Consider the following 21,453-nt stretch of genomic DNA (forward strand, 5'->3'; position numbering starts at 1 on the left):
TCTGGGATCACTGACATTTCCTCCCTTTCACTTGAACCCGATGCCGTACGGCTCCCTCTGCTCTGCTGAACGTGGTCCGCAAAGCTCACCAGTGCTCTTCTAAACACCCACTCCAATAGACACTCCGCTCTCCCTGTTTCACGTGACATCCGGGCGGCATCTGACAGTCCCGACCACAGCCCGTTGCGTGGCTCCTGTGGCAGCTGCTCTGCTGGCCCTCCTCCCACCTCTGTGGGATCCCTGCTCCCTTTCCTTTGCTGGCGTCTCTTCCTCCGCTTGTCTGCGTCTCAGGTCTAGGGGTGCCTGGTTCTGCCCTCGGCCCTGCTCTCCGCACCCCGCGGCCCCTCGGCCAATGCCATGATTTCCCCTACTCACGATGCCTGAGCTGCATGCTCCTCTCTCCTGAGCCTCAGTGCAGCCCCCCCTTCGTGAGCATGTCCACCTCACACTCACCCTGTGCCTCGCCCGCTTCCCTACCCCCACCTCGTGAGGAAAGACCACCATCCGCCCACCCTGGCCGCCTTCTTCTTCATCTTGCACATCTGGCCTCCTGTTCTCAGTAATCATCGCCTCCGCGGACTCAGTTCCTACAGTGTGCCAGGATTTTTATATATATTACCTTATTTAATTTTCACAGCAGGACTGCGAGAGAGGTATTATTATGGCTCCCTATTATCGGTGAAGACTGAAATCTGTATTAAATAACTTGCCTAAGGTCACACATCGAGTAAGTGATGGAGCCAGACCTGCTTGATCTCAGAGCTCTCTCCACTCCTCACACTCAGCCTTGCCTCCGGGCCACGCTTTCACCTCCTTAACACCCAGCCAGCCCCCTCTCTCCCTGCGCGGCCCGCTGCCTCACACCGGGGCTGCACGGCGTGTCCTGCCGCCGTCCACCCCATCCCCCCTCTGCTGCCAGAACGCGCTTCCTAAACCGCGCGCCGGCCCTCCTGCCTCCACCCCCCGGGGTCCCCGCAGCCCGCCCAGCGTCGCCTCCCCCCACGGCCGGCGCTGTGGGTTCTCCCGCGGCTCCCGGCTGCAGACGCCTTCCCCCAGCCCCACCGCTCAGTGTGTCCGGGGACCTCTGCTGTCCCGTCACGCCCCGCTCTGAGTCTGCCGCTCTGTGAAGGCCTCGCTGCTTCTCCCAGCACAGGGCTGCCTTCCCTCTTGGGGCCTCCCCTGTACCTGTCCATACCCGTGGGTTCCACATCTGCCCGTTCAACCGATTGCGGATGGAAAATATTCAGAAAAAATAATGGACGCTTGTGTTTGTTCTGAACATGTACAGACTTCTTCCTTGTCATTATTCCCTACACAATACAGTGCAACAACTATTTACGTAGCATTTACATTGTATTAGGTATTATAGGTAATCTAGAGATGTTTAAAGTATAGGAGGGGATGTACGTAGGTTATACGCAAATATACCCCATTTTATGTAAGAGACTTGAGCATCTGAGGATTTGGGCATCTGTCGCAGCCCCATGGATGCTGAGGGACAATGTACCTTTCTTACCCTTGCCACAATGTGTTGCAACTGCTTTTTTTATTATGTGCCCATCCAACTGTGAAATCTTATTATTTGTCTTTGCATTCTAGCAAGTAGGACAGTCCCTTGTTCATAGCGGACACTTAGAAATGTTTGTTGAATTAAATTTTTATATCATACCTGGTGTAGTTCCTGACACAAAGAGGATACCCTGCCCAATACATTTCTTGAATTGAGTCAGAACAGAAATGTCAGTAAATAAATGTGATACAATGTGACATATATTATTACAGATATGTCTAGAATGTCATGGGACCCCAGAGAAGAATCAGCACGATCCTAAGGGTAGGGAAAGAAATGGGTCAGGGAGGATTTCCTAGAAGAGCTGGGCCTTACAGTTTGAATAGGAGTTGGCCTAGGCAAAGGGGGCCTTCTAGGCAGAGAGAACCAGCAGTGTGAGCAAGACATTGGACTGCACAAGGGCCACAGAGGTTGAGAAGCAGCAAAGTGTGTCAAGAGTGTCAGGAGACAAGATGCATGTTGAGCCATAGGATTGGGGCCAAAGTGAACACCACCTAAGAAATTTGGTCATAACCCCAAAGGCAGTGGAAGCACTCTTAAGGTTTTCAGAAAATTAATGTCATACACAAACTTGTGTTTAGAAAGATGTGGAGGACGGATTAAAGGAGGGGGAATAAACTTGAAGGAGGGGAGATCAGTCATTGTAGGATCCTGGCCAGAAGCAGTGATCAATCATAGTAATCCCAGGAAGATTTAGCCATGCCCTGAATCTACCCAGCCCCATCTGTACAAAATTCTTTCTGCAGAGAGTCCTGTCTCAAAGTGTGATCTGCCATAGGTGGGGAGGGTAGGATGCAGCTCCGTAAGGTCTCTGGTCAAGTAAGTTTAGGAAATATTGGGTTAGACAGGTTTCTTAATGAAGGACTTTTCAGAACCTTTAATATTTTGTCGTCCCTCAGTATGTGCAGGGGATTGGTTCCAGGACCCCACCTTCTTTCCAAAACCCATGGAAGCTCAAGTCCCTTATATAAAATGGCATAGTATTTGCATATTATCCACACACATCCTCCCATATACTTCAAATCATCTCTAGATTACTTATAACACCTAATACAGTGGATATGCTATGTAAATAACTTATACTGTGTTGTTTAGGGAATAAAATGGGGGGAGAGTCTATATGTGTTTAGTACAGCTGTAACCATCATAGGCCTAACTACATTTTTGATCTGCGATTGGCTGAATCTGCAGATGAGGAACCCATGGATATGGAGGGCTGACTGTGCATTGTATATGTTGTATGTAATAGACAGGGTTTTCTAAACTTATTTAATCACAGACCCTCTTTCTGAGAGCATCTCAAGGGACTAGAGTTTAATTGAATATGTTAGATAGAAAAAAGACCTAGAGTTTTTATGGTTCTGTCAGAAATAGTTCCTGGAAGGAAAAAGTATATAAAAGAAATAGTTTTCCATTGGGTGACAACTGATAGTCTCACGGAACACTCTACGGTGGGCGTCTTGTGTGTGCGTTTTTCACTGGGGGAACAGAGTGGACTCCCATGGAACTGTGAGTGGTAACTGTTAGTCATTCTATTTGGAGACAGACTGAGCAAGTTCACCTGCTCCTCCCAGGTCCCTCATGTTTGTTCAGGCCTGAAAGAGGTCAGACCAGATCTTTGAAAGAATGGCAGGTCCTGACCTATGGAACAGAGAAACCAGGTCTGTAGCCCTGGAATGTTCTGCTCTCAACAACATCCCTCACTCAGCCTTTGGTCTGCTTGCTGGCGGGAAGGGCAGAGCAGCACCTCTGACTCTCCTTACCCTGGAAAGGTTGTATCCCAGGTGGCAAGTGCCTGGCTGTGTTGGCCATGGCCTAGGTCTTGTCACACTGTCACACAGAACTCACTAGGACTCCCAGGCACAATCGCCATTTGCAGGCTTCCTCTTGCCTGAGCGCTGGGAAAAAAAATCAAACATCCACCCATCAGCCTTGTGCTTTAAGTGACCTCTGGCCTTGGAATGCCTCCCCTGGCAGCTCCAAGGTCATTTCCCAGCTGAATCCCCAGGATTGAGAAGGCTGAGCAGCAGCTCTGTGTGTGGCTTGGGGAGGTGCCTCTTTCTCCATCACAGGAATTCTCCACTAGAGATGCATCAGATGTTCCTCAACCAGTGCCAGGGCTGCAGGGTAAAGAGTTCAGAAGTGCGGAAGGGGACAGTAAGCAGGAGCCTCCCCAGTAAGAGTCAGCTTCTGCAGAATAGGACAGCAGTACACTGCCAGCACTAAAATCAGGAAACTGCCAGAGCCCTGAGACTCTGAGCAAGCCCCTTGGGAGAGTCCTGCTGCTGCTCAGTGGTGCATCCCTGAGGGTGGCCACCTCTGCCCTACCTGCACAGCTGGTCTGATTTGTGAAAGCACAAAAAGGACTGAAAGACACTGGCTCTCCAGATGTCCCTGTCACATGTTGCTTTTCCTAAGAATGGTCAGAACTCCCTGCTTTAGACTTATAGAAGTACCTGAATGAAGCTCCTAGTGTATCAGCTCCAACCCCACACATTAAACAGCTCATGCTACTCCTCCAGAGCTCTTAGATCCAGAGAGAGAAAGGGTACTCAGCATAGACTCACAGTGTTTGTCAGAGACAGAGAAAGAACAGTTTCTCTATCTCTATGCAGTGTTTCTTCACCACAGGGCACTGTCTTTCCCAATGGAGAAAGAAATCCAGCTTTATTACCTATTTCGTTTTATCTTTTACAAATCTGTATTGCTCTCGAAACTAAACTGAGGCAGATTCTAGAGTCAGATAGAGCCCTAAACTGAGGCAGATTCTAGAGTCAGATAGAGCCGGATTCAAATTCCAGCTCCACCACCTACCAAGTGCAGTAGAGTAAACAGCCCTGGAGAAGTAACTTAACATCTGTAGCTCAGGCTTTCCCTCTCTGAAAACAGCACCTGTTTCATAAGGTGAGTGAAGATTAATTGAAATGATGTGTGGAAAGAGCTCAGCGTGATGCCCAGCAGGTAGTAGACACTCAACAAAGCTTAGCTACTTTTGTTACCGTTGTTGTTTGTATTTTAATGAATATGTAAGGCAATTGGCAATTAACATTTAAATTAGTGTTATGGTAAAAGCCCCGTTACTTGCATTTGGATGCACTTGGATGAATTGAGAAAAAGTTTTTTCCGTCTAAGCCATTTAAATTTTCACTTTGAAATTTTGTTTTTGCTCTTAACTTGTTCTTAATTTGCTTGTGATTAGTTTAACAAGTTGGCAGGCAAATTCACAACACTGAATTTTCATTCACTCCTTCATGTATCCTTCCTACGACACCATTGAACTGCAGTATCTGCTCATTGTAGGTGCTCAACAGATGCTTTTGGATGGCTGAAGGATGGATGGATTAGTGATGGGTGGATGGAGGGATGGAAGGATGGATGAATGATGGATGGATGATGGATGGATGATGGATGAATGAATGATGGTTCGATGATGGATGGATGAATAAATAGTGGATAGGTGGTGCTAAGACAGTGACACCTTTGGTTCCGACTGGGTAGTGGTTTGGTTTCATGAAAAGCCATAACAGAGAGGCCAAGGGACTAGGATAACGTGGGAAAGGACCCAAATATCTTGATGTAGACAAGAGTAGGTGCAGTGAAAGTGAGAGAAGGTGGAAGGAGAGGCCGTGGTCAGACAGTGACAGGGAACAGGTGGAATCCTTGAGTAAGAGTGGTTCCTGGTGATGAAAGATCCAGGGAGCAGTCATGGGGATGAGGGTCCAAGCTGGATAGGAGTTCTGGAGGTCCTTAAATCTAAGGAGTGCTAGGCTATTGGAAGGGTGGCCCACATAGCCCTTTATGCAATTTCAGTTAGAATAAAAGTGATCTGAATTAATGAGGTTTTAAGCTATATTCCATCAAATAGCCCCAAAAGAGGGAGATTTCTTATATAAAGCTGAAATAAGAAATAGTAATCACACACTGAACAAAGGTATTTATTTAGAATTCTTGCCTTATTTTTGCCTCAGCAAATGAGCGGTAGTGTTGCTGAAAGGTCGTGTGTGTGTGTGTGTGTGTGTGTGTGTGTGTGTGTGTGTGTGTGTGTGTGTGAAAGAGAGAGAAAGGGGAGGGGGGACACGCACCAATTTATTTTGTTGTCTGACCTTTTCAGCATTTAACTCCATACCAGTGTGGAACAACACTGGGAGTCTTGTAGGAATTATATATAGCAAAATGTCACCAGCAGCCCAAGACATTCCGTTCCCCTCTCCCAACCCAAATACTTGAAATTCACACCCTGATCAAAAATTCACAGTAATTTTGGCTTGGCAAGCCTGCATTATATTTGTGCATGGGAAGTTTTATTTATCATTTCTATCCATAGTACAAGAAGAGGGCTGGATGGTGGACAGGAGACACAGCGAGCCCCTTACCCCACCCCCATCAGCACTTGCTCTATGACTGAATAAAAATTGTGGTCAGAATGACATTTGTGTTTAGCACTAAGGGCTAAAGATCCCCCTCAGACAATATAGTTAATAATACTGTCTAGTATACTTGAAATTTGCTGAGAGAGTCCAATCTTAAGTTTTCCCACTACCAAAAAAAAAATGGTTAACTATGTGAGGTGATGTATATGTTAATTAGCTTGATTATAGTAATCTTTTCATAATATATACATATATCAAGTCATCACATTGTACACCTTAAATATACACAATTTTTATTTGTTGATTATACTTCAATAAAGCTAGGGGGGAAAAATCACCCTCAGACCATGACAGGAGCAAATATTTGTCTGCTCACTGGCATTTCTACTGGACAAGTAAGCCATGCACAAAATTATGAGGTTGGAAAAAATGCTTTCTGGATATTTCAGTGCTACTCACTCTCAGATAGCCACCAGACTCATCAGAAAAATGCCACCCCTCCCCCAAGAATACAGGAAGCCCACCAAGTGTGTGCCCCACCCACCTTTTCTAGCAAGGTAATACGTCTTTCCACAGCTGGTCCCAAGCCTGTATCACACCAGGCTGGGAATGACAGGCCACTTTCCTATTACATGCACCAACACTTCTTACTGATCAATCAGGGCATTTTTTCTCAATGAACATGACCTTGGATACTCTTAATCACAAATTGACCCATGAGATGAAACCTATTTTCATCCATATGTAGGTAATTTTTAATAATTCATACCACACTTACTTCCAGAAAGACTAAGAGACACCAACAAAGCTATCAAACCACCAGGTTCAAAGAGTAGGGATCAAATAGAAGGGAAATCTATGTGAAAAAATAAGCTGAGGAGGCCTGTTGCAAATGAGCAGAAAAATTCTATCTTAGCTTCCTAATAGACACTGTTGAAAGGAAAAGTAGGTTACAAAGCTCTAACAAACCCAGTCGTTTTTCCAGAAGACCTTGAAATCTCAGAGGTAATGCTAGCATAGATTTTAAATTAGGCATTTCAAGCAGCCTATTAGGCACTGTCTTCACCCACCACAGCAGTTCTCAAAGTTCTGTCAGCAACAGAACCGTCAGCAGACTGTCAGCAGCAGAACCACCTGGGGTGACTGTCAAAAATGCAGATTCCTGAGCCCCACCCCACACTCACTGAGTGAGACTTTGCAAGATGGGCCTGGTGTGCTGCACTTTAAACAAGCTCACTGATTCTTCTGTGCCTGCAAGCTGGAGAACAACTTCACCAAGATGTTAGTAGGTGACAGTGACTTCATACAGTGGCCTTTCCTAACCTCCCTTGCATATTATCAGGGAACAATGTCTGAACCCAGAGGAGTCACTAATGGAGGAGCACCAGGCCTTAGGGTCCAGGAGGGGGATATTGAGAGACTGCAGAGGCTCCCCAGCCCCCGGTGGCGGGGCAGCCAGGTTCTCTGCATGCACTTGGGTTTGGAGTGAGCTTTCTGCTGGGATCTCAGATGGCCACAGGCTACAGAGAGTGCAGGCCCATCTCAGCCCTCCATGGCAGCCCATGGGAGCCACCAGCCCACAATGGATACAGTGGTGTCAGCTTGGCTGACTACCAAGCCCAGTGTTCTGCTGTCCTTTCCCCATCCTCATCTATGATGGAGCAGGCAGAGCTCCAGGCCCAGGAACCCAGATGGCAAAAACCCAGATGAAGGAGCCATGCCATCCCTATCTCCTGGCCTGTGCCTCCCCACTCCCCAGTGCAGGCTGGGATCCACCAGGGATCTTCCTCTGGGAGGCAACCATGCATTCTTTTTCCTCTCTCCCCACAGGTTTGGAATAAATTGCCTCATCCAGTTTGAAGACTTTGCCAATGCCAATGCCTTCCGCCTGCTCAACAAATACCGCAACAAGTACTGCATGTTCAATGATGACATCCAAGGTAGGTCTCCACCCCCTCTGACAAACCCACTGGGGACTAGCACCTTTCCGCAAGGCTCACCTGGCTGCCAAAAGGGGAGTGGGGCATTACCTCATAGCTGGCTTGCCAGCAGCTGTTGAGAAGAAAGAGCATTAGACTTGGATTCACCTCCCACTTGACTAATTTTTTGCTCTGTAACCTTGCACAAGTCCCTTTACTTTTTGCTAAGCCTCAGTTTCCTCATCTTCAAAATGGAGATCATTGCTACTTCAGAGTTAGGTAAGAATTTAAAGAGCTAGTATATGGAGAGGGCTAACTCAAAGGACTCAACAGACCAAAACATCAATCACCATAAAAATGACCTTCCCCAAGTGATAACTTACTCTGGGATTTTCCAAAGACAAGATGTATCGCCATCAGGGAGTCAGGACAATTCCTTCTCCGAACTTGGCTGGAAGGTGTGCTTCTCAGATGATAACCCTGAGGGACACTGGCACCAGGGACACAGAGCACTTCAAAAGCCAGCATGAAGCATCTTCCAGTTCAGGGTCCACTTGGTCCCCTATTCTATGGCCCAGAAATATCTGAAGGCACTTGCTTCTTGCTGTGGAGGTGCCAGTATCTGAAGCTGGAGTGGATGGAAAGGGTGGCCCCTCAGGAATGATGTCACCTGATCCAGGAGCTCTCATTCAGGAGCATTGCAAGCTATTATATTATAAAATCTAAGAGAAACTTTGATGAGTTCATGTAAGTTATTATTTAGCAAATGAAGTTTGGCAAATAAAATCTTTTAAAACCAAAGATCCATGTCAGTTAAAAAGAATGAGCTGGTGGGAACAGGTCTTGGTCCTTGGGAGTAAAAGATTGGCCAACGCCTCATTTTGCAGATGATTCCTCTAAGTCCCAAAGAGGTCACAACCTTCATCAAATGACTGAGAGATAGATCTGAGAGAACACACACCCAGATAAATCTAGCCTAGGCTTATAGCCGAATACTTATTGTACATCAGGCACTGTTCTAAGCACTCTACACATTTAATCCTGTGTGATATTAGCATCTCTGTCTTATGAATGAAGAAACTGAGGTACAGAGTAAGTTAACTTACATAGCCAGTAAGCGTAGAGTTGAGGTTTGAGCCCAGGCATTTGGACTCTGAATCCAAGTTCATAACCACTCACACTGTTCCCAGATCTTATACTCATGTTAAAGACCACATGTCTTTCTTCCCTTATGTTTCACATTATGGGGTATAAGAAATGTAATAAATAGTTATTTTTTGTATTGTCATAAATTTCTGAGACAAGATAGCACACTTACACACTCTGTCAGATGACTGAGATCAAAATATATGACTTCAGTGCCTGAAGAGTAGGTGCCCAGAAAGAGGGAGACCCAAAGAAGGAAAGCTGGGGCATGGCATCCCCCTGCCACAGCCTGTCTCCATTCTGTCTGCCACTCTCCTTGATGCGTGGGCTTGGGAAGGCACTACCTGGGAGAGCCCAGCCTCACCCACACCAGCCGTGGCACTCGTACAGATGGCAGTGGGTGTAGGAAGACGGTTGGGGCAGGCAAGCATTCTCTCACTGTCTGCCGGTCACCTCACTGTCAGCCTAGGGGGCTGGGGTGTGCCTGTGACCTTTCAGGAAGCACCTGCTCGCTGGCCTCTAACATCCCCATCATACCACTCACCCATGAGTCAGCAGTAGTACAGCTATCCCCTGAGCCCTCTGGGCTGCCAAGGCCAGAGGGTGGAAGTGAAAAACAAGCCCATGTGGGCGGCGAACCTAATGCACAGACTCCAAATGTACAGACCCCCAGCCATCCCCCATCGGCCCCCCCACTGCTACCAGAATGTGCCTGAGATGGAAACATGACAACCTGTGCTTCCCCTCTTCATGAGAAAGTTCACAACCCCTCCACTACAAATGCAGGCCTTTGGGATCTCCCTCTGTCCTGTGACCCTGCCTTCACTTTTCCTCCTACGGCCCCTCCCCAGCCATTTCTCTCTGCATGTGACAGTCCTGCTCACTCTTGCCCGTCATCTTTGCCCAAGTGACTCCTCCTCACCCCTCAAGACTCAACACCGGGGTCTCCTGCCCAGGGAAGGCCTCACATCAGTCTCTGCTTCCACAGTCTGATTTGGGGTCCACCCAGCTGCTCCTCTGTGGCTCTCTTACCTCACTATATCCCAAATGCCTGCATTGCATTGTCAGCCTCCCCACGAGCTGATATGCTGTGGAGGCAGGAGCCATGCTCATGTATTCTTGTTTCCCAGCTCCCAGGAGAGTGCCTGGCACATCACAGATGCTTATAGATGCTTAAAGAGTGAATGAACAACATCTACACACACATTGACATTCTCATAAGCAGTGCCACCCATTCCTGTGGGTGTGTCTACACTGGACACCTGCCCCTGCAGCCTCTCTCTTGTCCAGATTATCACACATATACTCACATACAAATGCACCCTGCAAGTGCTCACACTCAGCTGTATATACTAACCCATATATAGACATTCACATGCATACACACAGAGCTTTTTGTTTTTAATTAAATCAATTCATTTGTTTAAATTGATTGGAATAGTTTTCTGGGTCCCACAGCAAACAGAGAGGAACTTCCCATTCTTTTCTCAGAAATGAAGGACTAATGCCATTAATCTAGAATTCATGAGGAGAGCTGGCAAATAGTACTGGAATGGCAGGAGCCCTATGATATAGTAGCCTTTTGTCAGTGCAGGCTGACAGTTGGGTGTGTCTGTGTAATTAACAACGATTCAGAGGTGGCCATGGAGATGCACGGTCCGGATCCTCCTTCAAGGAGGACGGCAGGGCTGGCAGGGCTGGCGGCGCATCAGGCAGCGTGCCCGCGCCCAGTGGTGAGGGAACATACAGGCCCAGCCATTTCAGCCAGGACAAGGTGGGCTCCCTGGGGAGGTGGCTGAGGCTTCGGGGCCTACATCACAGCTCACCTTCCCCCGTTCCCCGCCTGCTTTCTTCCCTCCTATCCACAGGGCACTTCTTAGAAATATCCTGACACTCCATTACATCTCAGGATCTGCTTCCCAGCGAGCCCAACCTGTGCCGAATAACATATTGCACGCACACAGATCTTCAGGTTTGAAAAGAGCTTTTCATCCACACTATCGCACAAGTTCCTCCTCCTAGGGAGGCAGACATCGCTGTCCCATGTCACTGTGGAGGAAACTGAAGCACAGTGGTTAAAGTTTGCTCGTGGTCACATGGCCAGATGGGTATAAAGCTGGGACTAGAACCCAGTTATTTCTGATTCGGAGTTCTCGGCTCCCTCCAGGAGGTCAGAAATAACTGCGTCCTCAGCTGCCCATTGCTCCTGTGTGCGTGAGGTGGTGGAGCAGGTCCTCTCAATAAGGATTAAATTCCAGACCTCACCTGAGTGTGGGTGTCACTGCCCCCCAGCATCCTGGTGGTCCTGTCCTGTCCTCTTCCTCAGTCCTGTTCCCTCATTTATCTCCTGCAGTTTACAGACCTGAGACCATGGAGGGGAAGGGACTCGCCCTCAGTTGCAAGCTGGTTAGTGATGGGTTCAGGCCTAGAAGCCTGGGAAACGCATTCTCACTGCTGAGTGGGCAATGAGAATACAGGTCCGGAATCCCAGGACTCATTGGCCAGCATGGAAGATTCAGCCCATGCGGGAATGGTCCCCCTTTACCTCCGAATACAAAGTGAGGAGAAATGAAATATAGGAGTACATAGCCATGCTCAAAACGAGGAGAGCAACACCTCCATGCACAGAACTGAAGAGGCTTGGGAGAGGCAGGGAATGAAGAATCACAGTGGTAAACAGAAACCAAAACCATGCCACACATAGGAGCCAGGGACAGGCCCTATCCACCCCAGCAGGACCTGGGGACAGATTCTCAGAATCTGCCGAGGACCCACATGTGGCAGTGTTACCAGGTCTGAGCACCAGCCCAGCCTCAGATCTCCAGTGGAACAAGGGAAGATACAACTAAAGTCCTCAGGAGCCCCACCAGCCTGAGCTCCATGAAGGCTGGGCCATGGCCTGGCCGTGAGCAGGAGCTCGGGCACACTGGCTGAACTATCTCCCAGCCAGTCCCACTGCACCATGCACCCCAGATTCACTGACCCACGAGGCTGGGTCTCAGGAGCCCCAGCTCTTGGAGGGGAAAGAGCTCCCAGGGCTTGTGTCTCCCTGCCCCCACCCCCGCTCAGACTCACGGAAAGCCTTGGCCCAGGCCCAGGCTGCTCCTTGGCGAGCAGGGCTGCTGATGAACTGACTCATCACCGGCAGCCTCGTCAGGAATTTTGGAAATGGCAGAGGCTCTGGTTACTTTTGTTGTTTCAGCTGGGACCAGAGAAGCCTCCCTGCTCTTAGGGAAGGAAGGAGAAGCCTAGAAGGGGAAAGACAGAGGGAATAGTCATCCTGGGGGACAGGCCAGTTTCATCCTTAGGAAGGAGAGCCACCTGCAAGGAGCCAGGTCCAGGTGACTGGGTCTGTGGCCTCCAAATGCAGGCTGGCCACACAGTGTGGCTGCAGGCAGGAAAGCCCAGTTGGCTCAGCAGCTCCACAGCATCCTCCACCCCCAGCAGCCTTCCCTGCACCTGCACTGCCCCCAGTCATGCCACATCTGGGGCCAGATGGCCTGTCAGGGTGCCTGTGTGCTATGTCAGACCATCATCACCCCCTCACATGTTTAAGTTTTAATCATGAGCCACAGTGTTTAACAGTCAGACACTGGACTGAGACATGTCTTGGTCTGAATCTCCACTTTTCTGCTTTGGCCAAGTGACTTAAATTCTCAGAGCCTTCTTTTCCTTATCTGTAAAATAGACATAACAGTATCAATAGCCACGACCGATAACCAGCCAGTATCACCATAATGGACAGGATGCTTTTACCAGGCCAGCATCTCTTCTGGTTGGTTGGAGCCTCCAGAATTCATTGTTAAGTATTTCCACCACCACCCTGTTTGTGGCACAGGTTGTTGCGAGGATTGTAGTGATGTACAGGCAGGTAGCAATACTCAGTGTGTGGTACCTATTACTAACATCTCTGGTGCATAGTAGGCTCTTGACACACAGGTATGGAAGGGAGAAAAGAAGGGCTGAAACCCAAGACAGAGAGAATTTGATGGAGGTGAGGAGAGGGCCCAGTATGAGCACAGAACTAAGGAAGCTGCAGAGAAGGGAGGCAGGGCCCCACCTCACTTTTCCCACCATCCCACACACACCCTTTTCTTCCAGAGCATCGAAGTACTCACTGCACTGTGGGTTTTCTGCCAACTCTGTAATTTTGAATGTGCTGGTCCCTCTACCTAGAACTCTATTCCCACTCCTGGCTAATTTTGGTTTGTTCGTAAAGTCTCAAATGTCACCTCCCTGGGGATACTGCATCCAGGGCCAAGGAGGACCAGGAGGTGCCATAGGCACCAGGAGGACCCTACCCTTCCCCAAGACTGGGAGTGACATTGCACAGTGGTCACCCACTTGGCAGAATGATTCAAACTTCCCCAGACCCATGGGTGGGGCTCTCAGCCAAGAGATGGGAAACATCCCTAAAAGATGCTAAGCTCCTTGGGATGGAGGGTGGGGAGCTTGGCAATGGACACAGATTCCATGATAGGGAAGGGGCACATGGGCAGAAATGGCGCAGATCTGAAGACTTTGTCTAGCTGGTTTGTCCTTTTTACAAGATATCAGGGTTGTTTTCCAGCTGTCAGGGGTCTACTACCCTCTCTTACACCACCACATGCACTGAGCAACAGTTCTAGGCTTTTCCTTTATATCTTCCCACACAGGGAAACTTCCCTCATCTCTGCAGTCTCATCTCTCCCCAGTCCCCAAAGCCTTCCTTTTCACTAAATACTGTGTTCTGAGGCTGGTCTTCACTTCCAGGGCTGACTCCAGCCCAGAGGTTCACATGGGTCTCGTCCTGGCTCCTCAGAGAACTCCCTTTATAGCCCGTTGCAATGGCTAAAACCCCAGAGAAGCCAAGATGGTAATTATTCCTTCTGGATCCTTATAAATTGTGGCAGAATAGGCCTAACCCCACCTTCTCCATAGGCCAGGAACTGCCTTCTAGAGTCCAGAAGCTCCAGAAAACTCCCTTATGACACAGAAATAGTGTTGAACTACTCTAGAAGACCTTTGCTTGGTGTCAAATAAGGGCAACCTGAATTTTCTGAATATTTATGCTGCCTTGAGAACAAGACTATTTTGTTCATCTTTATATATTCAAGGCCTAGGCTAGCAAAGGCCCAGAACAGGCACTCGATACACACAAATGAATGAATGAATGGCTGCAGCTGGCTGCTGCGGGCACGACATTCTTGTGGACCCTGACCTTATGGGAGCGGCTGTCCAGTCCTGCCAGGGGCCCTGGCCTCCAAAGCCACCTTGGCCACACCCTGACCGAGCCTCCCTCTCCCTGTGCTTTCTCGGCGCCTAGGTCAGCAGTCTTGCCCTCACCTGATAAAGCAGCGAGTTCTTTCCCTTTCCTCTAATAACCTGTTGTTCAGCATAGAACTCCTTTAACTTTGTCAAATGTGACTATTAAAAGTAGAAACTACATTTTCAGCTTGTCCTTTTGTGCTATTTCCTGAACCTACGACCTCATCCAGGCCTCAGGAAATGTAATTATGGAAAGCTCCCTCTGAAAAAGAAACCTTGTTTTTCTTTCATCATGAATGGGAACAAGCAGTCACGCGTTCAGTGGCATTTATGGGCAAAACCCCGTTCCAGCACATTCCTCGACCCCTGGGCTACTCGGGGTGGTTAACTCCAAAAAACTAAGCAGCTTCCTTCCTTTTCATTTTTAAATCCCTGGCACATAGCCCAAGAGCCCCCCAGAAATGAAAGTTAATGATGGAGACGATCACTTTATTTGCCGAACTATAATTGGGGGCTTAAGATTTGCTGCTTTCCTCTTGCGTTCTGGTCTGTGGTTAGGATAGTGTGCTATCTCAGACGATGGCCTCAGAGGAGGACCCCAGCAAGAAGACCTCAAAGAAGCAGCCAGCAAGGCAGCCAGGGAGTGTGGGGCTGCAGAAGCCAAGTGCAGAAAGAGCTCCCAGAGGAAAGAGTGAGCAACAGTATCAGCCGCTGCTGAGAGGTCCGGAAGAGGAAGGCTGAGGACTGACCACTGAATTTGGCAAGGCAGGGGCATTTGGTGACCTTGATTGGAGGAGGGGGGGTCAGTCGTTCGATTGGACTGGGTTTCACAGAGATGAACAAGAAAGGAAACAGAGGCAGTGAGTATATTCAGCTCTTTACAAGAGTTAGGCTCTAAAGGGGAGTAAAAACTAGAGTGGGAACTACACGGAGTCAAAGGAAGGCTTTTTAAAGACAGGGGCTTTACAACATGTTTGCATGCTGATGGGAATGATCCAGTGGACCGAGGATGCAGGAAATAGGGAGAGAATAACAGGACAAATTCCTTGAGTAGGCACAAATGTTGGGCTCCAGTGCTCAAGTGGAGGTGGCTTCAGCTAGGAGCAGGACAGCACCTCGATGGTAAGAGGAGGAAGGCAAAACATGGGGACATGGAGACAGCGGGCTTACAACTTGGTGGTGAGAGGATTCAGAAATTCTCTCCTGATTATTTCTATTTCCTTTGAACCTCACCTTCCACTTCTGAGAGGGAAAATGGTAGCATAGCCATGCCTACTTCATAAGTTGTCAGGAAGATTAAGTGAGCCATGCTGGTGGCCCAGAGGAGCCACACTCACAGAAAGAGTGGTCAGTAAATGGTAGCTGCCCATATATCCTTTTATTAAAGTTTGTAGCTCTTTCCCATCAGATGTCCCTTTTTTGTGTGTGTTCCTTACCCCTTCCAGAGTCACAGCTGGATGTTGACATCCGCAGCCTAAGTCCACTTCCCTCTGGCTCCACTGCCACCCACCCCGCAATTCTTCCCAGGTCGAGCTCATAGTGCCTCTCCTGCTGCCTTCAACCAGAGTCAGAAAAGGCTGTCTGACTGCATAGATCCTGAGGGGTGAAAGTAGCACCCCAGGTTTCCCTGCTTTGCTTGCAACTGGATTACTTGACCGGGCCAAGCCACCCTCTCTCAATTTCCTCATCTGCACAATTGTTAGATGTCATAATCTCCAATTCCCATCAAGCGCTGAATTTCTGTGGGTAAACCCAGTTATTCAATTGCAAACAATCCCCAAAGATATTTGACAGCCAAAAAGATAAAAACCCATAAAAGATAGTGTGTGGCATCCTTGGGAACATCTCTGACAGAATATCTTTGGTGCCATCTGGTGGCAAGTGTGAGGCAGACTCCTGAAATGGAATCCCAGGAGCAGAAAACTCCGTCTCTCCGGTGGCAGGAAACTAGTACCTCACCTAGACAGGTCAAGTAATTCAGTGCATTTCAAACTTGAATGGACATGCAAATCATCTGGAGATCTTTTGAAATATAGGTTCTGACTCAGTGGAACTAAAATGAAAGTGGGTTTTGCGGGGCAGAGAGTAAGAGGGATGGAGTTTTCTGCAGAGACAGAGAAATGGGGAGCAATTGCCATGAATGACTTTGGAGAAAATGATGAACAAAGGACATTTGGGAACTGGGGCGTGGTTATACAATGCAATTTTCACCACCTCCTTAAGGGACTTCAATAATTATTGAAATTGCTTTTTGATGCTTTCTTGGATGTCGGCTTGGCATTCCTTTTAAACGCAGTGCAGTACTAAGGTTGGCCATGATACAGCCTAGCTTTATTCAGGTTAGATAAAAAGGAAAAAGAAGGGGTGGTTAATAATGCTTCCCTGGGGGAAGCAGAGAGTGCCTCAAAGAGGAGATCATTTGGTCTAGGTCTTAATGAATAAGTAATGAACTGCAAAAGGGTCCTATAGATAGTGGGAACAGCATGGGCAAAGGCACAGAAGTGAAAAAATGTGTGGCATGTTTAGGGAACAACGAATAACATGACTGATACATAGAGTACACAGGGAGGTATGAAGCTGTAAACTAAGAAAAAGTATGTCATGAACAACTTCTTTATAACAGTCATCACACTCATAATCATTTAATTACTCTTTCCTTACAAACAGGAATGAACCTGCTCTATTTTGGTATTAATGGTATTCTCAGTATCCCAGAGTCTGGTTCATAATTGCTGCTCAATAAATGAATGAATGAGACAATTTTCAAAGACCTCTGACTGATTGTGCCCAAACCTTGGCAAACTGGGAGTTCCCTGATGGCAGGGACCATGCTTGATTCATCTCTATATTCCATAGTGCCTGGCATGGTGCCTGTCACCTGGCAGGATCTCAGTAAATGTGCACTGAGCATTCTGAGGACCCTCAGAAGGATGTTAGGAAGTCCCAGCAGTCCTTAGCTCTGCTTCGGGGCTGCTGACAGCTCAGCAGTCCCTCCAGGCCACAGCTGTGTGAAGACTGGAGAGTCTGCACCCTGTCTTCTAGGGAGTGTGTTCCTGCTTAGAGTCCTGCCTTCTGATGTCCACAATGATGAACGTGCACTTATTAGGTTCCGACTGTTTGTGGTGCCCCCTGTCTCAGCCTCTAAGCCAAGCACAAATCCAACCCATGTTCTAGAAGAAGGCCCAGCCCAGAGCTAGCAAAAAACCAACCAACCAGAAAACTGGAAACAGATAACACAGAAAATTCATCCACGCTCCCACTCTGCAACCATTAGTATGTTGTAGTTCCTTCTGGATTCTCTGTGTGTATTATATTATAATTAGAATCATGATATGTATACTGTTTAAGGTTCTTTTTCTTCCAACTAACTCAATGGAGCATAGTTGAGTGGTTGAGAGCACAGGCCCTAGAGTCTGATTCCCTGGGTTTAAATCCTGGATCTGTTATTGGATCTTGGACAACTCAGCAAACTGCTCTGTACCTCATTTTCCCAATCTGTAAAATGGGGGTGATAATAGTGAGGATTAAATAAATAAATGTCTTTACATTAAGACATATAAAGCACTTAAAACAATATCTGATGTTAGTTACTAAATGTGATGTTGTGAAAACATATATTTGGTCTTCATCCCTGTCTTCTGACATACAACCCTAAAATCCTTAGAATTGCCAAAGTGATGAGAATCTTTCATTTGCGAATGATGGCTGGCAGCCACTAGGTAGCCTCAGGATGGGGTCTGGTAACAGAAAAGACCAAAACAGCACTTTCAGTCCCACCCCACAACCTTCAAGGAGTGGAAAGGGACTGAAGGTTAAGCTGATCAACAACAATTTAATCAGCCATACCTATATAATGAAGCCTCCATAAAAATGCAAGAGGCCTGGTTCCATATAGCTGAGCATGTGGAGATTCCTGGAGGGTGGCGGCCCCAGAGAGGGCATGGAAGCTCTGCGCCCCTTCCCCCGTACCTCACCCTGTGCATCTCTTTGTTTGTGTCCCTTGTAATATCCTTCATAACAAACAGGTAAACATAAGTACATGCTTCCTGAGTTTTCTGAGCCACTTAAGCAAACTAATCAAACCCAAGGAGGGGGTTGTGGGAACTCTGACTTATAGCTGGTTGGGCAGAATTTCAGAGGCCTGGACTTAGAACTGGCATCTGAAGTGGGGGGCAGTCTTGGGGACTGAGCCCCAGCCTGTGGGATCTGACACCATCTTCAGGCAGATAGCATCAGAATCAAATTGGCAGACAACCAGCTGGTGTCCATTGGAGAATTGCTTGCTTGCTTGCTAGTGGGAAGAAGTCCCCACACATTAGGTCACAGAAGTCAGTCTTCTGGGTTGATAATTGTGCTGTGGGAGTAGAAGAAACACATTTCTCTGTATGTTTTTTCTCACTTACACATTAACTTCAAAGTATTTTTCATTTACTACATGAAATCTTTAGAATGATCATTTTTAATGGCTACAAAATATGCTACTGGGTGTCTACACCAGCTAATTTACTTAACTATTATTCCTTTGTTAGATATTTAGGTTATTTCCAGTCATTCTGGATTATAAATAACAGTGGCCTAAATATCCTAGTACATACATTTTGGATTTTTCCATACATAGATTCCCAGAAGTATAAGGTCAAAGGGCAAAAACATTTTATGTCTTTGGTCTATATTGGGAAATAGTTTTCCAAAAAGGATTGTAGCACTTTAAAATGGAAAATATACAGGAACTTTTTACTTTTCTCTGCACCCTCACCAACCTAGATAACATCAACTTTTTAAATTTGTGCAAATTTAACAAGCCATAGATAGAACTACTTTAATTTTCTTTTCATTGACCGTCATGGAGGCTTAACAATGCTGACTATGATTACTTTATTGTGAAGTCTATGCATCAGTCAGGGTCTATACCAATCACTTTAACAGAAAACTTCATACAAAGAATTGCTAAGTATGTACTAAAGAATTAAAAAGCCAAAAAGAAACATTAAGGATTTGCTACCACCCCTGTGGCTAGGGAACAAAGGACAGAAGAGGGGGCAGATGCTTGGTGTTGACTAGTTCTGTAAGTGATGGACAGACTGCAAACTGGGTTCACCTGCTGCTTCAGAAACAAACTGTCGCTGTGCAGTTAAAGAATCAAGGCTGTGGGTTGCCAGATGTAGCAAAGACAAAATGCAGGACACCCAGTTAAATTTCAATGTTAAATAATGAATAATTTTTTAGAACATTTATGCTATATTGCATAGGACATACATGTACTAAAAAAAATTATTTATAGTTTATCTAAAACACAAATTTTACTAAGTTCCCTATATTTTACCTGCCAATCCTACAAGACTGAGGTGATGCTGAAAAAAGTCTTTCCCCCTCATCTATCCTCTCAGTCTCCCTCTAGCCCTCCCTGTTGGCAGAGCCCAGCGTAGAGGCTGTTGGCAAAGCTGAGAAGTGGTTTGTGGACAAAGCAGTGTAAAGAAGGTAGATTTGAAGCTGAGAAACAATTACTCAGCAATTGGCTATTTGTCCTTCCAGACAACAGAAACAGCTCTAAAAAATGCCTAATAAAATGCAACTTTCTTTCCAACCAATGAAGACATTCTTAGTTTTTCCCCAAAATAGGGAGAGGCAACATCTCAACAGTGGTCTTATTCTCTCTGGAAGACAGTCACACTATCCATCTCTGGGTGGGATTAACTACTCTTCCAATTCAGTCATCATCACATTTGAAAATTCTGTTACCTAAAGAGCACAGAATTAACCTCCAACCAAACTTATTAGAATACGGAGAAGGGAGAATAAATGAGCTGATGTATAGCAGTACGTGTGCTCACGTCATGATCAAGGGAGAGAGACACGCATGGCTGCTGCATTCCTCGTTTCTGTAACCAGTCATGAGGCCACAGTTGATATCTATAAATTTCTTCCTCAATCTCCCATTCCATGTTTTCTTGTCCTCAGGATGTGAATTTGCCAGTGTTCTTTACCCAGGAGGGTGACCCAAACCTTCATTTCTGAAGGATCTGAATCCTGAATTCTCAGGAGTCTTGAGTCTGCTTAGTTGCTGTAGTATTCATTAATGCATACTATTGAGTACTATTAGTATTAATGCATACATAATAGTACTAAGACACATCCCAGAGGATTCCCTGGGCTCCAGATATAGTCCTCCCTGCCCCAAATTTCCTCTTGGTTATCAGGATAAATCACCACAGCCAGAAAGAGCCTACAGAGCCCCAAGTGACCAATCTCAACTCCCAATTCGGTAGAACCATGTCATGAATCCTAATGGAAGTATTCCTCTCTTGAGAACTAAGACTTCCAGTCCAGTAAAGCAAGAATTTTTCAAGTGGGTTATTAGGTGAAATAGTGAAAGGAGCTACTTTGACTTCTACCCCTTGATTTTCAGATCCACGTTTTCTGGCTATGGGAGAAAGAACACAATGTACTGTTTGCTAAGCCAAGTCGTGTATTGTATCCTGCACGGTAGAACCTCATCATCTTGTTGCCTCAACTCAGGTCTTAAGCAAGTCTTCAGCAAGCCATTCTACTGAGCCATTAGGCCAGCTGCTCCAGGGTGGCTGAATGCATGTTAAAATCAACAAGTTCCATGGGCATGGGCCTATTGCTGTACTTCTTTTACTGTGAAATTAATTCCCTGATTAGAAGCCTTGTTGTCTGCAATATATCAGGACGGTGAATAGGTATTTCAAAACATCTGCAGATGAGGGTGCTGGCAGAAGCATTATAAACAAGGAGAGAAATCCATATACAGAATATGTGTCTATCACGTGAGGACAGATCTCTTTCCTGTCTGTAATGGAAGGAGTCCAATGTAATCATCCTGCCACCAGGTGGATGGTCCCCGCAGGGAATGGTGCCATATCAGGAGCTCAGCATTGTTCTCTGCCATTGACAGATTGGTCATTCAGCAGTAGCAGTAACAGGTCAGCATCAGTGAGAGGAAGTCCATGCACAACCTCCATCCTTGCCAACATGGTTACTTCGTACATAAGCCCATTGAACAAACCCTGGATGGCTGGGTGAATGCTGCCGACATACACAGACTGTGCCATTTTGTCCAGAATTATTTAGTGCCTATTCTCATTATGCTCCTATGTGGGCTTTCATATGTGACACAAATATCTTCACACTCTGTACATTCCAAGAGGTCCATCCACATACCCTTTCTCCAGATTTGCTT

The 21,453-nt window shown here is 46.8% G+C and overlaps 1 protein-coding gene across 3 annotated transcripts in view; it reads left to right on the forward strand.

Moving 5' to 3' along the window:
- ME3 (malic enzyme 3) overlaps positions 1–21,453 on the forward strand; it is a 184,156-nt gene that overhangs the window by 152,669 nt on the left and 10,034 nt on the right. For all 3 annotated transcript variants that reach the window (XM_063093197.1, XM_063093198.1, XM_063093199.1), the window contains one exon: positions 7,771–7,880. In XM_063093197.1, coding sequence (XP_062949267.1) covers positions 7,771–7,880 — 110 coding nt within the window. The remainder of the gene's footprint in view (positions 1–7,770; positions 7,881–21,453) is intronic.

Source organism: Cynocephalus volans, chromosome 4 (assembly GCF_027409185.1).
Source record: "Cynocephalus volans isolate mCynVol1 chromosome 4, mCynVol1.pri, whole genome shotgun sequence".
Taxonomy (NCBI): domain Eukaryota; kingdom Metazoa; phylum Chordata; class Mammalia; order Dermoptera; family Cynocephalidae; genus Cynocephalus; species Cynocephalus volans.